Source organism: Mytilus edulis, chromosome 11 (assembly GCF_963676685.1).
Source record: "Mytilus edulis chromosome 11, xbMytEdul2.2, whole genome shotgun sequence".
In the NCBI taxonomy this organism is placed as follows: Eukaryota; Metazoa; Mollusca; class Bivalvia; order Mytilida; family Mytilidae; genus Mytilus; species Mytilus edulis.
This window is the reverse complement of record NC_092354.1, coordinates 54415222-54441768: the sequence shown is the minus strand read 5'-3', so window position 1 is coordinate 54441768 and position 26547 is coordinate 54415222. Positions and strand designations below refer to the sequence as shown.

General features: G+C 31.3%; 1 protein-coding gene across 1 annotated transcript in view; it reads left to right on the top strand.

Moving 5' to 3' along the window:
• The first annotated feature begins 325 nt into the window (after positions 1–325).
• LOC139495327 (zinc finger protein 112-like) overlaps positions 326–26547 on the top strand; it is a 78196-nt gene continuing 51974 nt past the window's right edge. The window contains exons 1-8 of the mRNA XM_071283633.1: positions 326–467; positions 9962–10132; positions 19714–19785; positions 20245–20316; positions 21183–21254; positions 21642–21713; positions 22174–22245; positions 23089–23160. Coding sequence (XP_071139734.1) covers positions 9978–10132; positions 19714–19785; positions 20245–20316; positions 21183–21254; positions 21642–21713; positions 22174–22245; positions 23089–23160 — 587 coding nt within the window. The 5' untranslated portion in view covers positions 326–467; positions 9962–9977. The remainder of the gene's footprint in view (positions 468–9961; positions 10133–19713; positions 19786–20244; positions 20317–21182; positions 21255–21641; positions 21714–22173; positions 22246–23088; positions 23161–26547) is intronic.

The window sequence follows — 26547 nt, the reverse complement described above, 5'->3', positions numbered from 1 at the left end:
ATATGAAATCAAACACTTCTACTTTAAAATAAGTACCTAAATAGTTCAGTGTACCAAATCTTTATCAGATTCTTATTACGAGTGTTTGTAAGGGTATTATTGTTTACCCTTATTTTGTATTTGAATATAGCATATTCTATGATTGGTGTTCATCGTAGGATAAATACGTGCATTTCCAGTATGTAAAGTGTGATGTCAGACCTAGGTTGCATTTGGACAGGCATTTTATACTCAAATAAGGTATCCTATAAAAAGCTTTCATGTGATCACGTTAATTTAAAATAAAACATATCCGTGTTGATGATCTAATCTAATCTTTTGAATGCATATCTTTATATAAACAATTAAATTTTAAAGCATGCAACCGTGGCAGTGTACGCCGTATTTAAGCAACCAATTTAACGATTGAAACTACATATTCAAATTTATTTAAAGGCTATAGGAATTACTATCTAGTATCTTCCGAGGTAAGTCCACATTTGAAATGGTACGTCTAGTCTATCCCTTTCCAACTGATTTTTACAAATTGTAGTTATGTTGAACTGTTGCACAACTGTCCTTGTTTAGGGGCGGGTTGAACATTCTTTTAACAGGAATGACTTATGAAGTTGTCGTTGTTTTTAATCTAAATCTGTTCTTTCATTTTCACGTTTTACCTGTTTTGAATAGTGTCATGGCGCGGTCTTTTATAGTTCACAATATGATTTTAGTTTTTCTCATTGTTAAAGGCCGAATAATGACATATAGTTCCTTGGATCTCCCTTTTGGTAATCAAACTTCTTCACCTTATTTTAATATTCAAATAAAACTTTATAGTTTTTACGATTTATCGAAACAAGTGATGATCGGAAGTTCATAACATAATTTGTTCAAATATAAAAAAAACAAAAAAACATCGTCTTTTTCTAACTTTTTAACAGATAATCCTGTTTAGGGGTCTCACAGTAACGATACAATTTGTCCTTTTTGTGACATCGTCTTTGTACATTTGCCAATAAAATAAAGCCGACTTCCTTGCTTTTTTTCTAAAATAATTTGAACAATACCTAATTTTACAGATCAAACTTAGTCTTGTAAAATGCATAACAGTGTTCCAATTTATTTAATTCCGACTGATGATAGTGCAAGATTTTTTTTTCTTGTTCTTGATAATGTTGCTCTCATCTGTTGGTTTATGCTTAAAAAGTGTACATTTTTCAATTTTTTCTATATGGCTAGTTGTCATTGACTTCTCGGACTTCTAGTTTAGTGATATTTTCTGTTTTAAAACGTAACTAGAAACAGTATAATTACTTTACGATTTGTACAATATTTTACTAGTTTTATCATGTGGAACAATTATTCCTATACTGCAAAATTTAATAAAAGTGAGATTTAGTCAGTAAATCTTCAATTATTGTTTGAAGGAAGACAGACATGTTTATTTTTCATATCCTTGTGTTAAATTTTCGAAGTAGCTGTAATGAAAGATAAAGTTAAGGTCTTCTCATCGAATGTTATACGGGAGTCATCATGATTAGTTTACCTTCAAAGCATATATAGATGTCATAGATCAACAGTAAGGTGTTCCTTTTGGCGTTTTTTTTTCTCTCTTTGAATGGATTTTAATATAAGATTTGGGATTTTGAAATGCCAAGTTCATTTTTCAGAAGATAACAAAAAACGCAACAAATTAATATCAGACTTAATATTTATACGAGTCAATGATAAACTGAAAACATGAGAAGATAAAACATTTCTTAAGCTTTACCTCGAATTTTTCTTATTTTCATTTCGATAATTTAAGGATATACTTTCATGTGATAATTATTCATTTGATGTTTAAGTTTAGAGTATATTATATTTAGTTTGTGTTTTTTTGCATCCTCATTTCGGGTATATGGGTCAATATCCCTAATGCGCCTCAAATTGGGGAATTCAAAAGTTGTGCGTAAAAAATATATATCTGTGTAGTGATATTGAACATGTTTCAATTTTTAACAAGTGAATGAGCTTAGCCATTTGTGCTGATTTGGAGAGTAAAGGAGCATAGTATACATGTGTTAAAACTGTGGAGTTATTTAATATATGCAAAGAACTAAATTTTCAAAGAACTTATTGTGTGAAAAAAGGGATTTTTTTACATCGATGGGCCGCACAATGAAATAATTTAATAGTGTGCTAATTTACGGAATAATTAATCTCACTTCGTACCCCGACAATTTAACCACATACTATGTGAAAATGTATCAGCTTCGAAATGAGCCATCATACATATCCTAGTTTACGAGCAGAGGATTTGAGGAAAAGGCTACCATTATTGCCTACCTGAAATGAATTGCGCATCTGTGCCCAACGTATAGGATTTTTTAGAAGTTGTTAGACTGTGTTATGCATGATTGCATCTTGTACACCAGAGAAAATTGTGAAAATGAAGGTTAGTTGTCTTTTATAAATTGCTAGGTATCACAGCTGGCTCTAGATTAACATTTTTTATAAAGATCAGCAATCAGTTTTAAAGTATTACGGGCACGAGGCAACAACAATCTTTGTTTACATGAGACGCTAAAATCCACATGTCATTGACTTGAAAAAGGAATAAACTTCTTATTGAAACATTCAATATTGGTAAATTGTAAGTCAACATTAATTAGCAGCTGGTCACTAAAACATGCAAATAAACAGACAAACATATTTTAAGAAGAGCACCAATTGCTATATTTTAATGCACAGTAATTATAAATCACAAGATAGTGTCTTTTCTTAGTGAAAAAAGGGGAGGGTTAAACCTTTTAAAAACAAAATGCTTCACCTATTCAGCTATTTAGCTACTACTGATTACTCCTAATAAAAAAGGTTAAAATGAAGGTTGTACAGCTAAAACGGAGAAGAATCTCTCTTTTTTTGTGATAAAACTTTGAAGAATTTATTTTTCTTCTCTCAATAATAAAGTTTGTATTTAAATGAAATGATAACACAACTAATTAATTTTTTGTCTTATTTCAGTTTCAGACATCATTCCAGTTTAACCTAAGACGGCAAATTAGAGATTTTAAAAAAGTTCTCAATTACTGGTTAGCATTTTGTTTTATTAGGCAAGGTCTAAATTGTTCATTTATGGTATTTATGAATTTGAAATTAAAATCAAAATGTTAAAATATGCTAATATGAAAATTGTCGCTATGTCTTGATATTATAAAAAAATGCTTAGCTACTGATCCTTTCGACTCAACATTTTGAGTTAAACCCTGCAACAACTGTTTTTTATATAACACTGCAAACTGTGCTTAGCATTATTTTAATGGGTCGTTATTTAATGACATTATAATACGTGTAATGTCATAATGTTTACTTTAAAACATAATGTGCATTTCTCACTGATAAAGGGTTTTTACTGAAATACATTAAAAAAAACACATTTTTTTAAATAGAATTATGTGAAAGGGCTTTAACAGGGTCTGTATAATGTAATTGAAGGTTCATCCATATTGTGACCTGTGAAGGTATACTGGAAGAAATCAATCATAATTACACATTGTATTAAGTATTAAATGAATATAGCGATAAAAGGGTCAATGCCTTATAGTACTGTAATAATTTATTTTATTTCAGAAATAGACAAAAATACACAAATGTATTCAGAAAGTCATACCGAAGATCAAAAAAGAAAACTATGGATTTCAATATGGGGCAATATCCCTAATGCGCCTGAAATTGAGGAACTCAAAAGTCAAATTGGACATGTTTCAATTTTTAACAAGTGACTGAGCTTAACCATTTGTGCTGACTTGGAGAGTAGAGGACCATAGAATAAATGTGTTAAAACTATGGAGTTATTAATGTATGATACGAACTTATTTTCAAAGAACTTATTGTGTGAAAAAGGGATTTTTTACCTCGAGGAGCCACATCACAAAAGAATTTTCGAGGTGTGCTAATTTACGGAATAATGAATCTCACTTCGTATCTCGAAAATTTAACCACATATGTGAAAATGTCTCAGCTTCGAAATGAGTATTCATACATATCCAAGTTTACGATATGAGTGGAGGAATTGAGGAAAAGGCTTCCATTACCGCCTACCTGAAATGGATTGCGCATCTGTGCCCATATGTGTCACATAACAAGACGGTGCAGACAGTTCTATAATCTATACGTATATTTTTATTCGCCATGGATTTATAACTGCAATTTAAAACTAAATGTATAAATTCGTATGTATCAGATCTTTGTATCTTTTTTCATACATACCATTCTGGGGTATACAGACCTATATTTCGATACCTGTATTTGCATTTATGACTGAAATGAAAATAACACCCCCCATAAATGAACTGCGCTTGAAGTGTTTTTTTCTGGATTTCTGGAAAAAAAAAGCGAAATCTATCTAGGATCAACATGGTCAAATTTACTTGATGGACTTTGATCCTTAGCTTCTTAATAGTTTGTATATTTGTATTGCATAGAATTTAAAAACGTTAAGTTATAAACCATACTTGAACCGAAGCTCTCACTACTGGGCTTTTTTTAATTCCCTTCATCAGTAACACTCCAACACAAAATGTTAAGCCAAAAATGTAAATGTTTCCGATCACTTCAAATTCGTCATGACCAAAAATGGCTGAATAGGAATAGTCAAGTTCATCTAAGGTAATATTTACATGCGGTAGTTTGAACCGTGGTTTTTTTAAAATCTGTATGCCCACATCTTGAATTCTACAGCAATATCAAATATGCTATTTGAAGTATAGTTGATTGTTTACGCTGACGCTTGTCTTAGAAAATACTCATATAAAAAAGTAAAACAGAAATACCGACCTCCATTCCTTAGCAACCAACGGAACGAGTGGAAAACAACTGTCAGTCCTGACTTGGTAAAGACATTATCGGAAAAAAATGGAGAGTTAAAGGTAGTTAGTATTGCCAGCATACCCTCCCACATGTATGATAGTTGTTTCATTATTTTGGCAGAATGGAGTGAGAAACCAAAACCGACATAACAGGTTTTTTGCTTGCAACTGGAGGAAACAGTTTTCTGTCTTTATGTTATAGTTTCAGCTAACAACTCCATATGTTTTCAATAGTTACAGTACTTGCAACCTTAGGCGTTACTGTTTGACGTGAACTTGACTGATCGGTGAATGATCGGTGACGGATGTTTGACTGATCGATGAGTGATCGGTGATCGGTGACCCATAGGATCCGTCAGATAAGTCAAATAACCTATGTGAGAGTTACCCTGACAACTGTCACCGATCGATCAGTAAATTAAATTTATGCACGGATCGGACGGATACGTATATATTTAAAATTCTTATGTAAACTGTACTCCACAGTGTTTACAATCGATGAACGCGGACCTCTACGAGGACACCTTAATTTACACGTTATAATTTGTAATAAAATTAGTTGCAATAGAAAAGTAAAAATAGTTTAACAGAATAAGATGCTTAGAGCGTTAAATTGTTTGTGTTGATTAATATTTTCGTATTAAATATTATAAACATCAGAGACATATAATACATAATTGTATTATATGACTCTGTTAACATGAACTTATTTCTACGAAAATGGTTATTGTTGACCGCCATTGGATTTTTGAACTTTTAATAGTTTCGAATAGGTTGTTTTTTCATGAAATTAAAAGAATGTCAAAGAAATGATATTAAAAGTTTGTTCCCATTGTTTAGAATTACCAAAATTAATATTCTTTTTATCAAATATTGTACTATTTGATTTGCTATCAGTTATTTTTTACCATTTTGAGACAAGTCTTCTAATTAGAATTGAGATATAATGAGAATTAAAATACTTAAACTTTTATTTTTGTGGAATAAGAATGCAGTTATTGATTTATTTTGAAGCAAATTATTAACCATCATATGATTTCAGTACTTTTTGTACATCAGGATTGGCTGTTCGTCATAAAATATGCCTACTTTAAGGAAAAAGATATTAAATTTTTGTACGCGTTACCTAAAATGCAAATATTTCTTCATTTTACTGAAAATTATTGACCGCCATTGGATTTTGTACTTTTTATAGTTAAGAATAGTTTTTTTGTTCATAAATTTAAAGGAATGTCAGAGAAATCATACTAAAATTTTGTTCGCATTGTTTAAAATAATCAAAATTCTTCTTCTTTTTATCAAAAATGATACTATTTTATTTGAAATCAGTTATTTTTACCATCTTGAGACAAGTCTTCTTATTAGAATTCAGATATAATGAGAATTAAAATACTTAAACTTTTATTTTTGTGGAATAAGTATGTAGTTATTGATTTATTTTGATGCATATTATTAACTGTCATATGATTTCAGTACTTTTTGTACATAATGATTGGCTGTTCTTCATAAAATAATCTTACTTTAAGGAAAAAGATATTAAATTTTTGTACGCGTTGCCTAAAATGCAAATATTTCTTCATTTTACTGAAAATTATTGACCGCCATTGGATTTTTGTACTTATTATAGTTGAGAATAGTTTTTTTTCATAAAATTAAAAGAATGGCAGAGAAATCATACTGAAATTTTATTCACATTGTTAAAAATAACCAAAATTATTCTTCTTTTTATTAAAAATGATACTATTTTATTTGAAATCAGTTATTTTTACCATCTAGAGACAAGTCTCCTATCAGAATTGAGATATAGTGAGAATTAAAATACTTAAATTTTTATTTTTGTGGAATAAGAATGTAGTTATTGATTTATTTTGATACAAATTATTAACCGTCATATGATTTCAGTACTTTTTGTACATCAGGATTGGCTGTTCTTCATAAAATATGCTTACTTTTAGGAAAAAGATATTAAATTTTTGTACGCGTTGCCTAAAATGCAAATATTGTTTCATTTTACTGAAAATTATTGACCGCCATTGGATTTTTATACTTTTTATAGTTGAGAATAGTTTTTATTCATAAAATTAAAATAATATCAGAAAAATCATACTAAAATTTTGTTCGCATTGTTTAAAATAATCAAAATTATTCTTCTTTTTATCAAAAATGATACTATTTTATTTGAAATCAGTTATTTTTACCATCTTGAGACAAGTCTTCTAATCAGAATTCAGATATTATGAGAATTAAAATACTTATACTTTTGTTTTTGTGGAATAAGAATGTAGTTATTGATTTATTTTGATACAAATTATTAACCATCATATGATTTCAGTACTTTTTGTACATCAGGATTGGCTGTTCTTCATAAAATATGCTTACTTTTAGGAAAAAGATATTAAATTTTTGTACGCGTTGCCTAAAATGCAAATATTGTTTCATTTTACTGAAAATTATTGGCCGCCATTGGATTTTTATACTTTTTATAGTTGAGAATAGTTTTTATTCATAAAATTAAAATAATATCAGAAAAATCATACTAAAATTTTGTTCGCATTGTTTAAAATAATCAAAATTATTCTTCTTTTTATCAAAAATGATACTATTTTATTTGAAATCAGTTATTTTTACCATCTTGAGACAAGTCTTCTAATTAGAATTGAGATATAATGAGAATTAAAATACTTAAACTTTTATTTTTTGTGGAATAAAAATGCAGTTATTGATTTATTTTGATACAAATTATTAACCGTCATATGATTTCAGTACTTTTTGTACATCAGGATTGGCTGTTCTTCAAAAAACATGCTTACTTTAAGGAAAAAGATATTAAATTTTTTTAAGCGTTACATAAAATGCAAATATTTCTTCATTTTACTGAAAATTATTGACAGCCATTGGATTTTGTACTTTTTATAGTTGAAAATAGTTTTTTTGTTCATAAAATTAAAGGAATGTCATAGAAATCATACTAAAATTTTGTTCGCATTGTTTAAAATAATCAAAATTATTCTTCTTTTTATCAAAAATGATACTATTTTATTTGAAATCAGTTATTTTTACCATCTTGAGACAAGTCTTCTAATCAGAATTCAGATATTATGAGAATTAAAATACTTATACTTTTGTTTTTGTGGAATAAGAATGAAGTTATTGATTTATTTTGAAACAAATAATAACCGTCACATGATTTCAGTACTTTTTGTACATCATGATTGGCCGTTCTTCATAAAATATGCTTACTCTATGGAAAAAAATATTAAATTTTTGTACGCGTTGCCTAAAATGCAAATATTTCTTCATTTTACTGAAAATTATTGACCGCAATTGGAATTTTGTACTTTTTATAGTTGAGAATAGTTTTTTTCATAAAATTAGAATAATATCAGAAAAATCATACTAAAGTTTTGTTCGCATTGTTTAAAATAATCAAATTTATTCTTCTTTTTATCGAAAATGATACTATTTTATTTGAAATCAGTTATTTTTACCATTTTGAGACAAGTCTACTAATTAGAATTGAGATATAATGAGAATTAAAATACTTAAACTTTTATTTTTGTGGAATAAGAATGCAGTTGTTGATTTATTTTGATACAAATTATTAACCGTCATATGATTTCAGTACTTTTTGTACATCAGGATTGGCTGTTCTTCATAAAACATGCCTACTTTAAGGAAAAAGATATTAAATTTTTGTACGCGTTACCTAAAATGCAAATATTTCTTCATTTTACTGAAAATTATTGACCGCCATTGGATTTTGTACTTTTTATAGTTTAAAATAGTTTTTTTGTTCATAAAATTAAAGGAATGTCAGAGAAATCATACTAAAATTTTATTCGCATTGTTTAAAATAACCAAAATTATTCTTCTTTTTATTAAAGATGATACTATCTTATTTGAAATCAGTTATTTTACCATCTTGAGACAAGTCTGCTAATTAGAATTGAGATGTAATGAGACTTAAAATACTTAAAATAAATGATTGCATTACTTTTTGTCCATCAGGATTGGTTGTTCTTCATAAATTATGTTTACTTTAAGGAAAGAGATATTATTTTTTTGTACGTGTATGCAAAAATGCAAATATTTCTTCTCATATTGGAAACTATTGTAATTTCAATTGCAATCAGTTGTTATAAATGATTTTCATATGTTTTTTGTAGAAAATGTGAATTATTCAAAAATAAATCTGCTTATTTCTTTCTTTTTAAGAAATATATTTATGTTTACCAACATTTGATTTTTGTACTTTTTATTGTTTAGGAGCAGTTATATATCTATTTTGTTAAAAAAAAACTATCAGAAAAATATAATGTAATGTTGTTTGCATTGTTTAAAATTATTTCTATTTCTTGTTAAAAAATACAGCAGTTATTTTTGTAATTTGTTATTTTAAATGCTTCGATTGTGACGAGAATATAGAAAGTCCGTGATTATGATTTTTTTTTAAGAATTTTATGATGATATAAAAAGGATACAAAAATTAAAAATATTGAAAAAAAATAGACTACATTTTTCAATAACTGATTCTTTCATTTTGTTTTTCCCGAGAATGTTTGGAAAATAATGAAATAAAAATCGCGATGTAGACACCGGCCGTTTTAGAACTCGCCGGTTTTGAAAATATATAACCTAAATAAAACGAAAAAGACCATTCTTTAATGATGATATTTTAATTTAGGTTTTATCTGTACATTTCTTTTCATTTCAATTCATAAAACTTTGCTAAATAATTGATAAACAAAATGTATCATTGAACGTTCGATTTTCAAGAGTCGCCATTTTAATTAGATTAAACGAAACTAAGATTCCGTAATTTGTATTAGTTTATCATGTGACGTATTAAAGTGCAATCCGTCATCAAGGTCGATCGGTACTATCCGTCCGATCAGTCCGATCAGTCAATTACTTTTACTATAAGTCTGACGGATTGCTGACGTGAGTTTGACGCGAACTTGACTGATCGGTGACTGATCGATGACCGCTGACTGATCGCTGAAATAGTAACGCCTAAGGTTGCAAGTACTGTAAGTTATTGCATTTCAAAAATCATATTTAACATAATTGGTTTGATTTCAAAAGATTGGTTAACATTATTTGCTTGTAATAATGCAATGGCTGTATTGTAGGTGTATTGAGGAGACAATGCGCCACACATTTTTTTTAATAGTATGCTCAGTTATGCTAAGTACAGTCTTTGGATGTTCTACACCGTGTTATTGCTATGGATCGAAGTATTATTGCAGCTATAAAAGCTTAACGACAGTACCGTCTGGAATTCCAAATACAACAACACTTTTGTGAGTATTTGAAATAAAAGTTTTGTGAGTATTTGAAATAAAAGCAATCAGTTGAAATGTAAATATCTGTCTAATAAGTGAGACGTTCCCGGAAAATAATCTTTATTGAATTGTTAAGACCTACATAAAGCGTGTTTAACCAATTCCACGGCCGACACTCGGCTAACCGAGAGATTGGTCGGTTAATCTATATTGAGTATGCGGCTGTATGGGCGATTGGTCTGTTTATCGGGTTGGTTATACGTCTGTTAAGAGTAAAACGCACAATTTTATGTTAAACTCTATCAAATATACAGATTTTTGGCATGTTATCAGAACCAAATCAAGAAAAGAAAATCGTCTGACAAAGTGATATCTATCATAGAATATTTTTCACCTGTAAAAACATTTCATAGTCTGCGCAGTTCTCAGTAAAACTAAAAGGCGTCGCGCAAGTATGTAATTTATACTTATACGCATAGCAATTTTTTAATAAAAGGCGAAACAAACAATTTTAGATATCATTAAAAGGACACAAAATAGTACTTTGGTTCTATAAAATAAATTGACATTAGTAAATATTTCATAATTGTAATATAACGTGAATAACACCACGTTTTAGTGAAAATTATGGGAATAAAGTCTGTTAATGGGTTGGACAATTGAAATTGTGTCAGTTAAGAGTTATTTAGCAACGGCAATAGTTTTGCTACATTTATATTTTCCCATTGAAAAAGTAAAGAATGACATGTTCTTGAGTAAAAAAAGAATGACAACACGGTGCAACAGTATCGTTCTAGTAAGAGCATTTTTATTTTGACTTTCTTTGCATTTTATTGAAGGGTGTGTCACTTCAATATAGCATGATATGGATTGGCCGCTGGAATATGCCTGCATTTAATATCAACGTTTTCAATCAGCCTTAATTTTTTAATCTGTTCAAAGTAGCACGTTCTCAAATCCGACTGAAAGTGTCTTTCTAATACAACACAGGGGTACATATAACGTGTTGTCGTTCTCATATGCACATGCTATTTGTCACTGGACGTTAACCCCTAATTCGTCAGCATCATCCAATTAGTTCTTTTCTTCTTTTATTTAATCATATGTTGTTTTCAGATCATTCTAAAGAAGTAAATGGAAAGGAGCGAACGCAGCTACATTTTGTTAACTTAAGTTTTAATTCATTTTATTCCGTTTAGTTCCTTTGTACATAAGTGCAGAGGAGAACTGCAGTTGTCCGCATGTAAACTTCTAGAATTCGTCACCAATATGAGTACATCGCAATCCGTTACTGTTTCAACACCCAGGGGTGTTTCATGTCTGTATTCTTAAACAATTATTATTTTTTCTCTCTTTTTTAGCAATGCATCAATCTCTACTGTCCTTATCTACTATTCTATATTCTGCGTCACCATCCAGATTCTCGTGTATACCATGATGATCCGAATTGGGGGTAGTGTTTTATTTCTGTATTCTTTAAATTGTTATGTCACTTTTCTATACATTTTATTTATCTTACTCAGTATTATTAATTCGTATATTTTAACTTATTTGATTCGTTCAGGGAAAGTCACATGTTAAACTATATTTTCTTATCCCAGGCAGTACCCGGCCACGTCTACTTGTAGTTTTGTCCATCTAATGAGTTAAGCCTTTTTCAACTGATTTTTATAGTTCGTTCTTATTTTGTACTGTTATACCACTGTCCCAGGTTAGGGGGAGGGTTGGGATCCCGCTAACATGTTTAACCCCGCCACATTATTTATGTATGTGCCTGTCCCAAGTCAGGAGCCTGTAATTCAGTGGTTGTCGTTTGTTTATGTGTTACATATTGGTTTTTCGTTCATTTTTTTACATAAATAAGGCCGTTAGTTTACTCGTTTGAATTGTTTTACATTGTCTTATCGGGGCCTATTATAGCTGACTATGCGGTATGGGCTTTGCTCATTGTTGAAGGCCGTACGGTGACCTAGAGTTGTTAATGTCTGTGTCATTTTGGTCTTTTGTGGATAGTTGTCTCATTGGCAATCATACCACATCTTCTTTTTATATAGATTACCTTAGCCGTATTTGGCACAACTTTTTGGAATTTTAGATCCTCAATGCTCTTCACTTTTGTACTTGTTTTGCTTTATAAATATTTTGATATGAGCGTCACTGATGAGTTAATGTAGACGAAACGCGCGTCTGGCGTACTAAATTATAATCCTGATACCTTTGATAACTATTTACACCACTGGGTCGATGCCACTGCTGGTGGACGTTTCGTCCCCGAGGGTATCACCAGCCCAGTAGTCAACACTTAAGCGATTAAGTGTTGACATGCATATCAATAATGTGGTCATTTTATAAATTTCCTGTTTACAAAACTTTGAATTTTTCGAAAAACCTAAGAATTTTCTTATCCCAGGCATAGATTACCTTAGCCGTATTTGACACAACTTTTTGGAATTTTGGATCCTCAATGCTCTTCAACTTTGTACTTGTTTGGCTTTATAAATATTTTGATATGAGCGTCACTGATGAGTCTAATGTAGACGAAACGCGCGTCTGGCGTACTAAATTATAATCCTGGTACCTTTGATAACTATTTACACCACTGGGTCGATGCCATTGCTGGTGGACGTTTCGTCCCCGAGGGTATCACCAGCCCAGTAGTCAACACTTAAGCGATTAAGTGTTGACATGCATATCAATAATGTGGTCATTTTATAAATTTCCTGTTTACAAAACTTTGAATTTTTCGAAAAAACTAAGGATTTTCTTATCCCAGGCATAGATTACCTTAGCCGTATTTGGCACATCTTTTTGGAACTTTAGATCCTCAATGCTCTTCAACTTTGTACTTGTTTGGCTTTATAAACAGTTTGATATGAGCGTCACTGATGAGTCTAATGTAGACGAAACGCGCGTCTGGCGTACTAAATTATAATCCTGGTACCTTTGATAACTATTTACACCACTGGGTCTATGAAACTGCTGGTGGACGTTTCGTCCACGAGGGTATCAGCAGCCCAGTAGTCAACACTTAAGCGATTAAGTGTTGACATGCATATCAGTAATGTGGTCATTTTATAAATTTCCTCTTTACAAAACTTTGAATTTTTCGAAAAAACTAAGGATTTTCTTATCCCAGGCAGTACGCGGCCACGTCTACTTGTAGTTTTGTCCATCTGATGAGTTAAGCCTTTTTCAACTGATTTTTATAGTTCGTTCTTATTTTGTACTGTTATACCACTGTCCCAGGTTAGGGGGAGGGTTGGGATCCCGCTAACATGTTTAACCCCGCCACATTATTTATGTATGTGCCTGTCCCAAGTCAGGAGCCTGTAATTCAGTGGTTGTCGTTTGTTTATGTGTTACATATTGGTTTTTCGTTCATTTTTTTACATAAATAAGGCCGTTAGTTTACTCGTTTGAATTGTTTTACATTGTCTTATCGGGGCCTATTATAGCTGACTATGCGGTATGGGCTTTGCTTATTGTTGAAGGCCGTACGGTGACCTAGAGTTGTTAATGTCTGTGTCATTTTGGTCTTTTGTGGATAGTTGTCTCATTGGCAATCATACCACATCTTCTTTTTTATATATATTACCTTAGCCGTATTTGGCACAACTTTTTGGAATTTTAGATCCTCAATGCTCTTCAACTTTGTACTTGTTTGGCTTTATAAATATTTTGATATGAGCGTCACTGATGAGTTTAATGTAGACGAAACGCGCGTCTGGCGTACTAAATTATAATCCTGGTACCTTTGATAACTATTTACACCACTGGGTCGATGCCACTGCTGGTGGACGTTTTGTCCCCGAGGGTATCACCAGCCCAGTAGTCAACACTTAAGCGATGAAGTGTTGACATGCATATCAATAATGTGGTCATTTTATAAATTTCCTGTTTACAAAACTTTGAATTTTTCGAAAAACCTAAGAATTTTTCTTATCCCAGGCATAGATTACCTTAGCCGTATTTGGCACATCTTTTTGGAATGTTAGATCCTCAATGCTCTTCAACTTTGTACTTGTTTGGCTTTATAAACATTTTGATATGAGCGTCACTGATGAGTCTAATGTAGACGAAACGCGCGTCTGGCGTACTAAATTATAATCCTGGTACCTTTGATAACTATTTACACCACTGGGTCGATGCCATTGCTGGTGGACGTTTCGTCCCCGAGGGTATCACCAGCCCAGTAGTCAACACTTAAGCGATTAAGTTCATATAAAAAATGTGGTCATTTTATAAATTTCCTGTTTACAAAACTTTGAATTTTTCGAAAAAACTACGGATTTTCTTATCCCAGGCATAGATTACCTTAGCCGTATTTGGCACATCTTTTTGGAATGTTAGATCCTCAATGCTCTTCAACTTTGTACTTGTTTGGCTTTATAAACATTTTGATATGAGCGTCACTGATGAGTCTAATGTAGACGAAACGCGCGTCTGGCGTACTAAATTATAATCCTGGTACCTTTGATAACTATTTACACCACTGGGTCGATGCCGCTGCTGGTGGACGTTTCGTCCCCGAGGGTATCACCAGCCCAATAGTCAACACTTAAGCGATTAAGTGTTGACATGCAAATCAATAATGTGGTCATTTTATAAATTTCCTTTTACAAAACTTTGAATTTTTCGAAAAAAACTAAGGATTTTCTTATCCCAGGCATAGATTACCTTAGCCGTATTTAGCACAACTTTTTGAAATTTTGGATCCTCAATGCTCTTCAACTTTGTACTATTTTGGCTTTATAAATATTTTGATATGAGCGTCACTGATGAGTCTAATGTAGACGAAACGCGCGTCTGGTGTACTAAATTATAATCCTGGTACCTTTGATAACTATTTGCACCACTGGGTCGATGCCGCTGCTGGTGGACGTTTCGTCCCCGAGTGTATCACCAGCCCAGTAGTCAACACTTAAGCGATTAAGTGTTGACATGCATATCAATAATGTGGTCATTTTATAAATTTCCTTTTACAAAACTTTGAATTTTTCGAAAAAAACTAAGGATTTTCTTATCCCAGGCATAGATTACCTTAGCCGTATTTAGCACAACTTTTTGGAATTTTGGATCCTCAATGCTCTTCAACTTTGTACTTGTTTGGCTTTATAAATATTTTGATATGAGCGTCACTGATGAGTCTAATGTAGACGAAACGCGCGTCTGGCGTACTAAATTATAATCCTGGTACCTTTGATAACTATTTACACCACTGGGTCGATGCCACTGCTGGTGGACGTTTCGTCCCCGAGGGTATCAGCAGCCCAGTAGTCAACACTTAAGCGATTAAGTGTTGACATGCATATCAATAATGTGGTCATTTTATAAATTTCCTGTTTTCAAAACTTTGAATTTTTCGAAAAAAACTAAGGATTTTCTTATCCCAGGCATAGATTACCTTAGCCGTATTTAGCACAACTTTTTGGAATTTTGGATCCTTAATGCTCTTCAACTTTGTACTTGTTTGGCTTTATAAATATTTTGATATGAGCGTCACTGATGAGTCTAATGTAGACGAAACGCGCGTCTGGCGTACTAAATTATAATCCTGGTACCTTTGATAACTATTTACACCACTGGGTCGATGCCACTGCTGGTGGACATTTCGTCCCCGAGGGTATCACCAGCCCAGTAGTCAACACTTAAGCGATTAAGTGTTGACATGCATATCAATAATGTGGTCATTTTATAAATTTCCTGTTTACAGAACTTTGAATTTTTCGAAAAAAACTAAGGATTTTCTTATCCCAGACATAGATTACCTTAGCCGTATTTGGCACAACTTTTTGGAATTTTGGATCCTCAATGCTCTTCAACTTTGTACTTGTTTGGCTTTATAAATATTTTGATATGAGCGTCACTGATGAGTCTAATGTAGACGAAACGCCCGTCTGGCGTACTAAATTATAATCCTGGTACCTTTGATAACTATTTAGCCAACCCGATTAGCAGACCAACCTCCGATATAGCCGCATACTAAATATAGATTAACCGACCAAACTCTGGGTTAGCCGAGTGTCGGCCATGAATTCGTTTGTGCATCAAACCATGAGATACTTTTACGAGTATAAAGAACACCCAAAACAATTGAAAGTCAACTCAGATATTTGTTTTTGACCTTGCTAACTTTCCTTTTTTGAAGACAAAATGTGAACAAAATGTTTGAGATGTAGAATGTTAGAAACCGTATACTGGCCACATATTTGAAGTAAATTTTGATTTGTTTGCTTTGGATTTTTTTTTATCGTATACTGACTTTATTGTTTTTATTTGCAATTTACGATAAGAAAAAAACCCCATAATTATAATCAGTATCATACTTTTAAGTTCTATATCATTGGAATGCCCTTCGTAAGGACATTCATCTGTTCTGGCGCAACTGTTCCGCTACTGCCATTGCAAAAAAAAAGTATCTTAAAATAATGTGTCTTCTACTTTTGACGGTTTTGCAACTTAATGCATACAATCTAATAAGCTCTACCCTGTTCACTGATGGCTACTCAATTATGCATTCCCTCTTCCGGTAAGACTACAGCAAAACAACACTCCCTAAATTATGATATCGGCGCAGTGATTACAAGATATGGTGAGTTAGAAAGGTGTATCGCTTATTCAATTCGGCATTTAAATAGACGGTGAATTTGTTTACACAACAACTGTTCCAACAGAGTAATGTGGAAGACCCATTGAGATCGACACTAAATGAATGTAAAAAAAATGTCACCATCACGAATAAGATAACAGATAAAATACGGGTGTGTTTTAGCTCACTAGCGATGTGAAATTGCTGTCTTAGATCCACCTTTTCCTGCTACAACTATAGTTCATGCAGTTCTAAAAAAATATGTTTATTACCTTGATTAATCTTCTTAATTGATTTATGAAATGAACATTAATAACATACTGTTGCCTATTTTTACAACCGCAGTTACGGGCCTAAAATATCTGCTCAATTATCACTAATAATCCATATGTAATAGATTTTGTTCGTATGCAATTCTGGTGACAGGTGTTTAAATATGTTCGAAGCCTGTTATGGAAAATGAACGCAAGCACACTTTTCATACTATTCGTGATTGTTTTCTTTAATTTGCTTCATAGGAAAGGTTCAAATTCAATTTTGATAATTACCATTTAATGTTGTTAGTTCAAGGTACCTTGTAGTTTGTTAGATTATCATTGAAGTGATTTAGGCTTTTGAAAACTTATTTATATATTCTACAATACACATTAGTATTACCTTTTTTTTTCATTTTTTATGTAAAATTAAATCTTGTAAAGGTATTAATTATTTTTTATTACATTTCGTATTTATATCATTTCAACATACAATTAAGGTGTTCATAAATATAGGAATTAGAAAAATAAAGTTGTTTATAATCTTGTCAATGAAATGCTAGAATAGATAAAAACCTTTTCAGTTTTGTTAATAGAGACGTTTTACTGTATCCTTATAGGAAACATAAATCAATAGAAGGAAATTCATGGTTCTTATTTCATTGAGACAATTTTTTCTATAGAAATTGAAGTTTAGACTATTTGCATGGGAATATCTGTATTATATCATATTTGTATTGACATCAACTGGTTAAGGTGGTACATAACACTACAGGGAGATAACTCTGTAAAATCAGCTAAACGTTTTAATTACGTTGTGTTGTTAAGGGAACATTAAGCTTCTCGATCATCAAAATTAGTGTTTGTCAAACTGCTATATAACGAGTGTAATTTTTCTTACAAAATGGTTGGTTCAAATGTTTTGAATTTTTGTCAAAGGGTCAACGTTAATACTTTGTCAAAATTTTATGAAAATTAAACGAGCCAAATTAATTTAAGTGAAGGTGTTGGGTACCACCTTAAAAAGGTAATAGGAATGATGTATCCATCAATAGTGATTTATCATGTGTTTATTATATTTTTGAAAGTTGGACGACAGACCATTTGTACACAACACAATCATTTGGTTTAAAACAACATACAGCATTATTGTACAAAACACAATATACCATGTAAAGAATTCATGGGTTTCATTTGGCTACACATTGTTAGTTATTGCATTAGATAATTTTCACTGGCATTCCTTGCCATCAACCTTGTCTGCTGCCATACAGCACCGTTAGCAAAAACATTATCCCAACTTGTTTTGAAAAAAATATTGGTATATTATTTTACGTCAGAATTTTTTTTATCTTCAATGGTATAGACATATGTGTTGAAAATATCGAGACTCATTGTTGTTGAATTCTCAAATTTATCAAGAATTACAATAAAATTGTTAGAGAACAAACGCGCTTATTGTGTGAGAGGAAAACATAATTAAACATAAATGTGGTAAGGCAGACAGGAAAAGTGTCGAAATATTGTTCAAAACAAATCTGTCAGTGCATTTGACATATGATTACTGGTATTCAAACATCTTACCTCAACAAAAGTTGCTTTGTATATGTACTATGTTAAATACAAATAGGAAGATGTGGTAAGCTTGCTTATGAGACAACTATCTACCAAAAAATATTCGCAATCATATGTACCGGTCGGCCTTCAACAATGAGAGAAAAAATACCGTATAATCAGCTATAAAAAAAGCCCCGACATGAGACATGTAAAACATTTCAAACGAGGAAACTAACACAGTTGGCTTCAGATAATTTTAAATAAGACAAAACAATTATTAACAATATTTCTTTCAAAAAATTATTGAATAAGAAAAATCAAAAGAAACTGTTGTACAAAATATAGATAATGAGTTGAAAAATGAATAATTAAGAAGCTGCATAGAACACAGTTTTGACTGAAATATTGTCCAAATATCACTTGAATATATTTGACTGACATGAACCTAAACATCATCGTCACTGATTATGGCCTTAATGAAACAACTTCATAAATATTTAACGGGTAGAAGAAGTCTCTATATAAAGGCAACAGTAGTATACCGCTGTTCAATAGTCATAATTCGATTAAGCGAAAACAAATCCGGGTAACAAACTAAAACTGAGGGAAACACGTCAACTAACAGAGGAAAACAACGGAATAACAGAAACACTGAACAACAACAAAAGCAAACCCCAACATACATAGACACAGACTTTTTGATAACAACGTGATGGATTAAACCTTGTGTTATGGCTAGCAGAGCCTCCCGCTTATATGGCAATGTTCAAAATACCACTAAAATGACAACACTACGTGACAGGAATACATTACTAGCAAACAATAGATCACTTAGCAAAGAGAAAAGCATAAATGAATTGTATAATAGTACATTACAAGATGAAAACAGACTAAAGTCTGTCTACACTGGTATAGTTCTATCTGTTGAACTTATTATCACGTTTATAATTGTGTCTATATCAAAAATATCAACAATGTAACGGTAAAAATGTCCAAGGTTTTGAAGTTAAATGTTTACTCATTACAATCGATTATTTTAGGAATATAGGCATGTCTATTTTTTCGTTTATGTCTGTGCGTCATATGCAATCAAGTAACACATTTTAAAACAGCTTGGTATCATCTTCAGTAGCTTTCTTTATGCTACGTAATTTATTTTTATGAAGATCATAATGGAGATGTAGATTTTTATTTTTCAGGGAACTGAAAGAGAATCAAATTACTGAGATTAAGGTAGATGAATTCCAAGGCATGGCGGCTCTTGAAAACTTGTAAGTATATTTATTCCAACAAAAATAGTACCGCCTTCTGTTGGTAGTATGCTGTCGCATTATATTTATCCTCATCTTTTATTCATATTTCATATACAATTTCATTTTGAGAAGGTATTTCTTCAATACATTTATCATTGTATGTTTATGACAAATAAATACAATTTTCATAGTAAGGAATACATTTCGTTCATATATCATTTCATCGTACGTTTACATTGTACAGTTTACAAGAAATACTAAAATATGGATTCGTATAATCTTGTAACTAACTTGATACGATAGCTAAAGACCATCTGGGTTTTGTCACAGAGATATTATCATTTAAAGAAATATAAGTTAATTGTTTATGAATCCTCTACCTCACATGCAGTTGGTAACTAATATCCATGAAAATATGTTTGAATTGACGAGATAGCAAATAAAACGCTTAACACTTAAAACAATGTTATCTGTCAGGTATCTGGATAACAATCTGATAACCAACCTAGTGCCGAATGTATTTCAAGACTTGACTGCTCTAAAGACACTGTAAGTACTCTGTATGATAAGAAACGTCTATCCGTGCATATGTTAACACGTTTTGAAGGATCTATATCTAACATTCAAATGATTACATACAAATAATACATACAGAAATGGCCTTAATGAAACGACTTTTAAATGGTCAATCAGATAATTAACCTTCTTTCATTTATTGTGTTGTCCTACATCATGCCGTTTGTTTTTTTCGTTTTTATTGTATTGTATATTATTTAATTGTTTTGCCGATTGTGACATTTTTACTGAGTGTGAATTTGCATAGAACACAGTTTTGACTGAAATATTTTACAAACATCATTTTAATCCATTTGACTGACATGAACCTACGAGACAATCAAATAACTGAGATTAATGTAAATTCATTCCAAAGCATGGCGGCTCATGAAAAGTTGTTAGTATATTTATTCCAACAAAAAAAGTACCGCCTTCTGTTTGTAGTATGCTGTCGCATTATATTTATCCTCATCTTTTATCCATATTTCATATAAAATTTCATTTTGAGAAGGTATTTCTTTAATACTTTTATTTATTGAATTTTTATGACAAAAAATTTCAACTTTCATAGCAAGGAATACATTTCGTTCATATATCATTTTAACATACGTTTACATTGTACAGTTTACAAGAAATACTAAAATATGGATTCGTATAATCTTGTAACTAACTTGATACGATAGCTAAAGACCATCTGGGTTTTGTCACAGATAAATTATCATTGAAAGAAATAAAAGTTTATTGTTTATGAAACCTCTACCTCACATGCAGTTGGTAACTATTATCCATGAAAATATGTTTGAATTGAAGAGATAGCAAATAAAACGCTTAACACTTTAAAAAAAAATGTTATCTGTCAGGTATCTGTATAGCAATCTGATAACCAACCTAGTGCCGAATGTATTTCAAGACTTGCCTGCTCTAACAAAACTGTAAGTACACTGTATGATAAGAAACGTCTATCCTTGAATATGTTAACACGTTTTGAAGGATCTATACCTAACATTCAAATGATTACATACAAATAATACATACAGAAATGGCCTTAATGAAACGACTTCATAAATATTTAACGAGTAGAAAAGTCACTAAAGTCTGTCTACACTGGAATACATCTATTTGTTGTACGTATTATCACGCTTATAATTGTGTCTATATCAAAAATATCAACAATGTAGTGGTAAAAATGTCCAAGGTTTTGATGTTTAGATTGTATACTCAGTACAATCGATTATTTTGGGAATATAGGCATGTCTATGTTTTTTTTATGAAGATCAGAATGGAGATGTAGCAGTACACTGTAAATTATTATTTTTCAGGGACCTGAATACTAATCAAATTACTGAAATTAAGGTAGATGCATTCCAAGGCATGGCGGCTCTTGAAAAGTTGTAAGTATATTTATTCCAACACAAATAGTACCGCCTTCTGTTGGTAGTATGCTGTCGCATTATATTTATCCTCATCTTTTATTCATATTTCATATACAATTTCATTTTGAGAAGGTATTTCTTCAATACTTTTATTTATTGAATGTTTATGACAAATAATTACAACTTTCATAGTAAGGAATACATTTCGTTCATATATCATTTTATCATACGTTTACATTGTACAGTTTACAAGAAATACTAAAATATGGATTCGTATAATCTTGTAACTAACTTGATACGATAACTAAAGACCATCTGGGTTTTGTCATAGAGAAATTATCATTGAAAGAAATAAAAGTTAATTGTTTATGAAACCTCTACCTCACATGTAGTTGGTAACTATTATCCATGAAAATATGTTTGAATTGACGAGATAGCAAATAAAACGTTTAACACTGAAAAAAATGTTATCTGTCAGGTATCTGTATGGCAATCGGATAACCAACCTAGTGCTGAATGTATTTCAAGACTTGACTGCTCTAAAGATACTGTAAGTACTCTGTATGATAAGAAACGTCTATCCGTGCATATGTTAACACGTTTTGAAGGATCTATACCTAACATTCAAATGATTACATACACATAATACATACAGACATGGCCTTAATGAAACGACTTTTAAATGGCCAATCAGATAATTAACCTTCTTTCATTTATTGTGTTGTCCTACATCATGCCGTTTGTTTTTTTTGTTTTTATTGTATTGTATATTATTTCATTGTATTGCCGATTGTGACATTTTTACTGAGTGTGAATTTTCGTAGAACACAGTTTTGACTGAAATATTTTACGAACATCATTTAAATCCATTTGACTGACATGAACCTACGAGACAATCAAATAACTGAGATTAATGTTAATTCATTCCAAGGCATGGCGGCTCATGAAAAGTTGTTAGTATATTTATTCCAACAAAAAAAGTACCGCTTTTTGGTGGTAGTATGCTGTCGCATTATATTTATCCTCATTTTTTATCCATATTTCATATAAAATTTCATTTTGAGAAGGTATTTCTTCAATACTTTTATTTATTGAATTTTTATGACAAAAAAATGTCAACTTTCATAGCAAGGAATACATTTCGTTCATATATCATTTTAACATACGTTTACATTGTACAGTTTACAAGAAATACTAAAATATGGATAAGTATAATAGCTAAAGACCATTTGGGTTTTGTCACAGAGATATTATATTTTAAAGAAATATAAGTTAATTGTTTATGAAACCTCTACCTCACATGCAGTTGGTAACTAATATCCATGAAAATATGTTTGAATTGACGAGATAGCAAATAAAACGCTTAACACTGAAAAAAATTGTTATTTGTCAGGTATCTGGATGGCAATCTGATAACCAACCTAGTGCCGAATGTATTTCAAGACTTGACTGCTCTAAAGACACTGTAAGTACACTGTATGATAAGAAACGTCTATCCGTGCATATGTTAACACGTTTTGAAGGATCTATATCTAACATTCAAATGATTACATACAAATAATACATACAGAAATGGCCTTAATGAAACGACTTCATAAATATTTATAGAGTAGAAAAGTCACTAAAGTCTGTCTACACTGGTATACATCTATTTGTTGTACTTATTATCACGCTTATAATTGTGTCTATATCAAAAATATCAACAATGTAGTGGTAAAAATGTCCAAGGTTTTGATGTTTAAAATGTATACTCAGTACAATCGATTATTTTGGGAATATAGGCATGTCTATGTTTTTTTATGAAGATCAGAATGGAGATGTAGCAAAAAAATCAAAAAAATTCTGTTGTGCAAAATATAGATAATGAATTGAGAATTATGTTAGTTGAAAAATGAATAATTAAGAAGCTGCATAGAACACAGTTTTGACTGAAATATTTTCCAAACATCATGGAACGGTTCTGTATTCATATCACATTATCGTGATCTCGTCCTGAATATATATTTAATTTCCCATTGGATGTCAAACAGACAGCCTTCGGTCCATCGAACGTCCCTAAGAGGGTTGATCAACAAAAAACGCGTCGAACGCATTAACATAAAACAAAGTTATTTTCATTAATTCTAGTTATAATTATATTTCTTATGGAAGCCTACTCTGACAAAATATAGTATTTTTGGTGTTGCAGATTACTAGCACGTAACAAATACATTTGCGTAACTAAAACTTTTGATGAAAGATAGATATTGCTTTGACGACTACGAGCCCAATGTTACTTGGTTATGCTGTTATATGACATTTTCATCAAAGGTATTAAGAAAACCGTAATGGCGTTTTAGTATTAGATGACTTCTGGGAGGTCATCTGTTCCTAATTGACTGTAAAAGTTGCGTACTAAAAGGAGTCCATGCACACAAATGATATACAGTTAACTCTCGTTGTCTCGAACTCGGTTGACTCGAAATTTCGGATGAGTCGAAGTTTTCACGTGGTCCCGAACTTTATTCCATACAAAAGTATGTAATTCGACTCCTGATGAGTCGAAATTGGATGAGTCGAAATTTCGGTTGAGTCGAACTAAATTTACGGTCCCAAGGTTAACAAAAGCATTCAAAAATCATTTTTTATCTCGAACTAATACACATATGTCAAAACATGACCTCCGGGATTTAAATGGATTGAAGAGTTTATCTGACAATACACGTGTAATTAAATTTCCGGTCACTGACCACTGTATTGATTTATGACATGCTATTTCCATGAGTGTTTTCTTAAGATTATCTTTTGTAGAATTTTTATAAATAATTAGTGATAAATTGTTAATGTTCATGAAAAAGTATTTTAATTGTTTACAAAACAATTAATTTGTGATTTACACTAATGAGCTTGGGTGTGTATAAAGTGAGGATTATGGCTTCCGTTGATGATCACTAAAAAACTACTCAAACGGCGTCTTTAATCTTATTATATGTTCTTTTGAAAACAAAGAGTGAGATAAAACAAAATGAATAGAAATCAAAATTTTCTTAAATCTCTTGTATCCGAGAATAAACTATTTTGTCAGCTATTAGCGACCTGAATTACGAAACTGTCGATTGGAAATTACTCTCTTGGAAAAGCCATAGGATTCTTTTTTTAATTGAAACAATTGAATAAGTAAAAATAACAGTCATTATAATAATAAAAGACTGTGACATACAAATACATCGATCTGATACTAGAATATCGATCCCCTTGTCATATTCACCCGGATTTATTTTAGCTTTACCAAGCTAAGCAAGAGTTGTGTCCCTTAGATTGTCGAACTTCCGGTGTTCGTTTGAGTCGAACTACGTGTATCTCGAAATATTTCTCTGGTCCGGCTGACTTCGACATAACGAGAGTCGACTGTATATATAAATAAATGGTTGTAACTAAGTCCAACTTTATGTAAAATGTTAACACAGCTGTGAAAATTGAAAATTGCTGTTGAATTTATCATGTTTTCGAATTGGTTGTACATGTATGAACGTAACTAAATTGACTTATTTTCGTAAATTTTTTTTGTGTCCTCTCTATTTAATTTGCAGCGATTTTTTTGATATTTTTTGGGATGATTGGAGTTTATATTATTTTACATTTATTTTTCAACTCATGAAAGTGGCGAAGAAAAATCGAATGGCAGAACTTGTTGGTTTGAACTCCCACTGTTTTAATTTTTTTCTAAAATTTTAGATTAAAAAGAAATCCCCTTAAAATTGATCCAAAGCATGAGTAAAATTGCTATGTTCTCTTTTCTGCAATAAGTGTCTTTAATGTGAACAAAGGATATCAATGGAACTATTTCAAATCGCAAATCAAAAGTCTAAGATATCACCATGACCAATAAAAAAAACCCAGACAAACAGCAGTCCATAAAACTCTACACCCAAATGTAAATCGAACACTACCGTTTCAATATTCGAATGAATTCTGTTTTCACTATAAGCTTTTAAAACACAAATGCCGGTAAATGGTACGTAAGTTATTTTTATAAAATATGACTTCAAATTAATCTCGCAAAAGAGAAATACCATTCATGGATAGCTCCGATTGCTTGTACGAGTTTGACTATATTTTTTATCCTTTTTGCTTTTTGTCAGCTCTTAATTTAACGTTTGTATTACGTTTTGTTTGGACTTGAACAACATTGAAGATACATCAATTGTCGAAAGGGGCATCTTGTGCAATACAATTGTTTGCGTGAAAGTTATTCCTGAGCATATGGAATCTTTCCCGGGTTGGGAAAATTATTATTAATATTCATTTTTTCAATATATTACTAGTTATTTGTAGTCATATGTAAGATTACAATTATCACGTTTAACATTTTCTTAAACAAAAAAAGCAGCAGAGTTTCTCGTTCTTTGATATGATGCAACAGCTTAACACAGATCACTGATTTCAATTTTGCCACCGATTTCGGAGCAAGGCCATGTTGGCATTTCAACATGACTTCAAACGGTAATTAAGTTCGACTTATTTTTTACTGTACTCAGATCATATTTTTCTTTTCGAGTTTTATCTATCCCTCCTTAAGTTATGGTCTTCCTTATATTGACAATATCGATCTGCCTTTTTAACACAGAAAAGCAAAAGGGTCCATTCTCGCAGAGGGCGGTATTTTGAGCAACTGCAAAACCTTCAATATAAGCCTGTTTTAAGAACATAAATTGCTATTGTCTAGGAACTACTTTTCAGTAACTATGAGTAAGCTGTTTTAGGGGGCTTTATATCGATCTGAAGAGGCAACATTTTTCACTGATCTTTATAGTTTGGCTGTAACAACACGGCCCTAGGTTAGGAAAAGGTTTGATCGGCCATTTTCTGTATG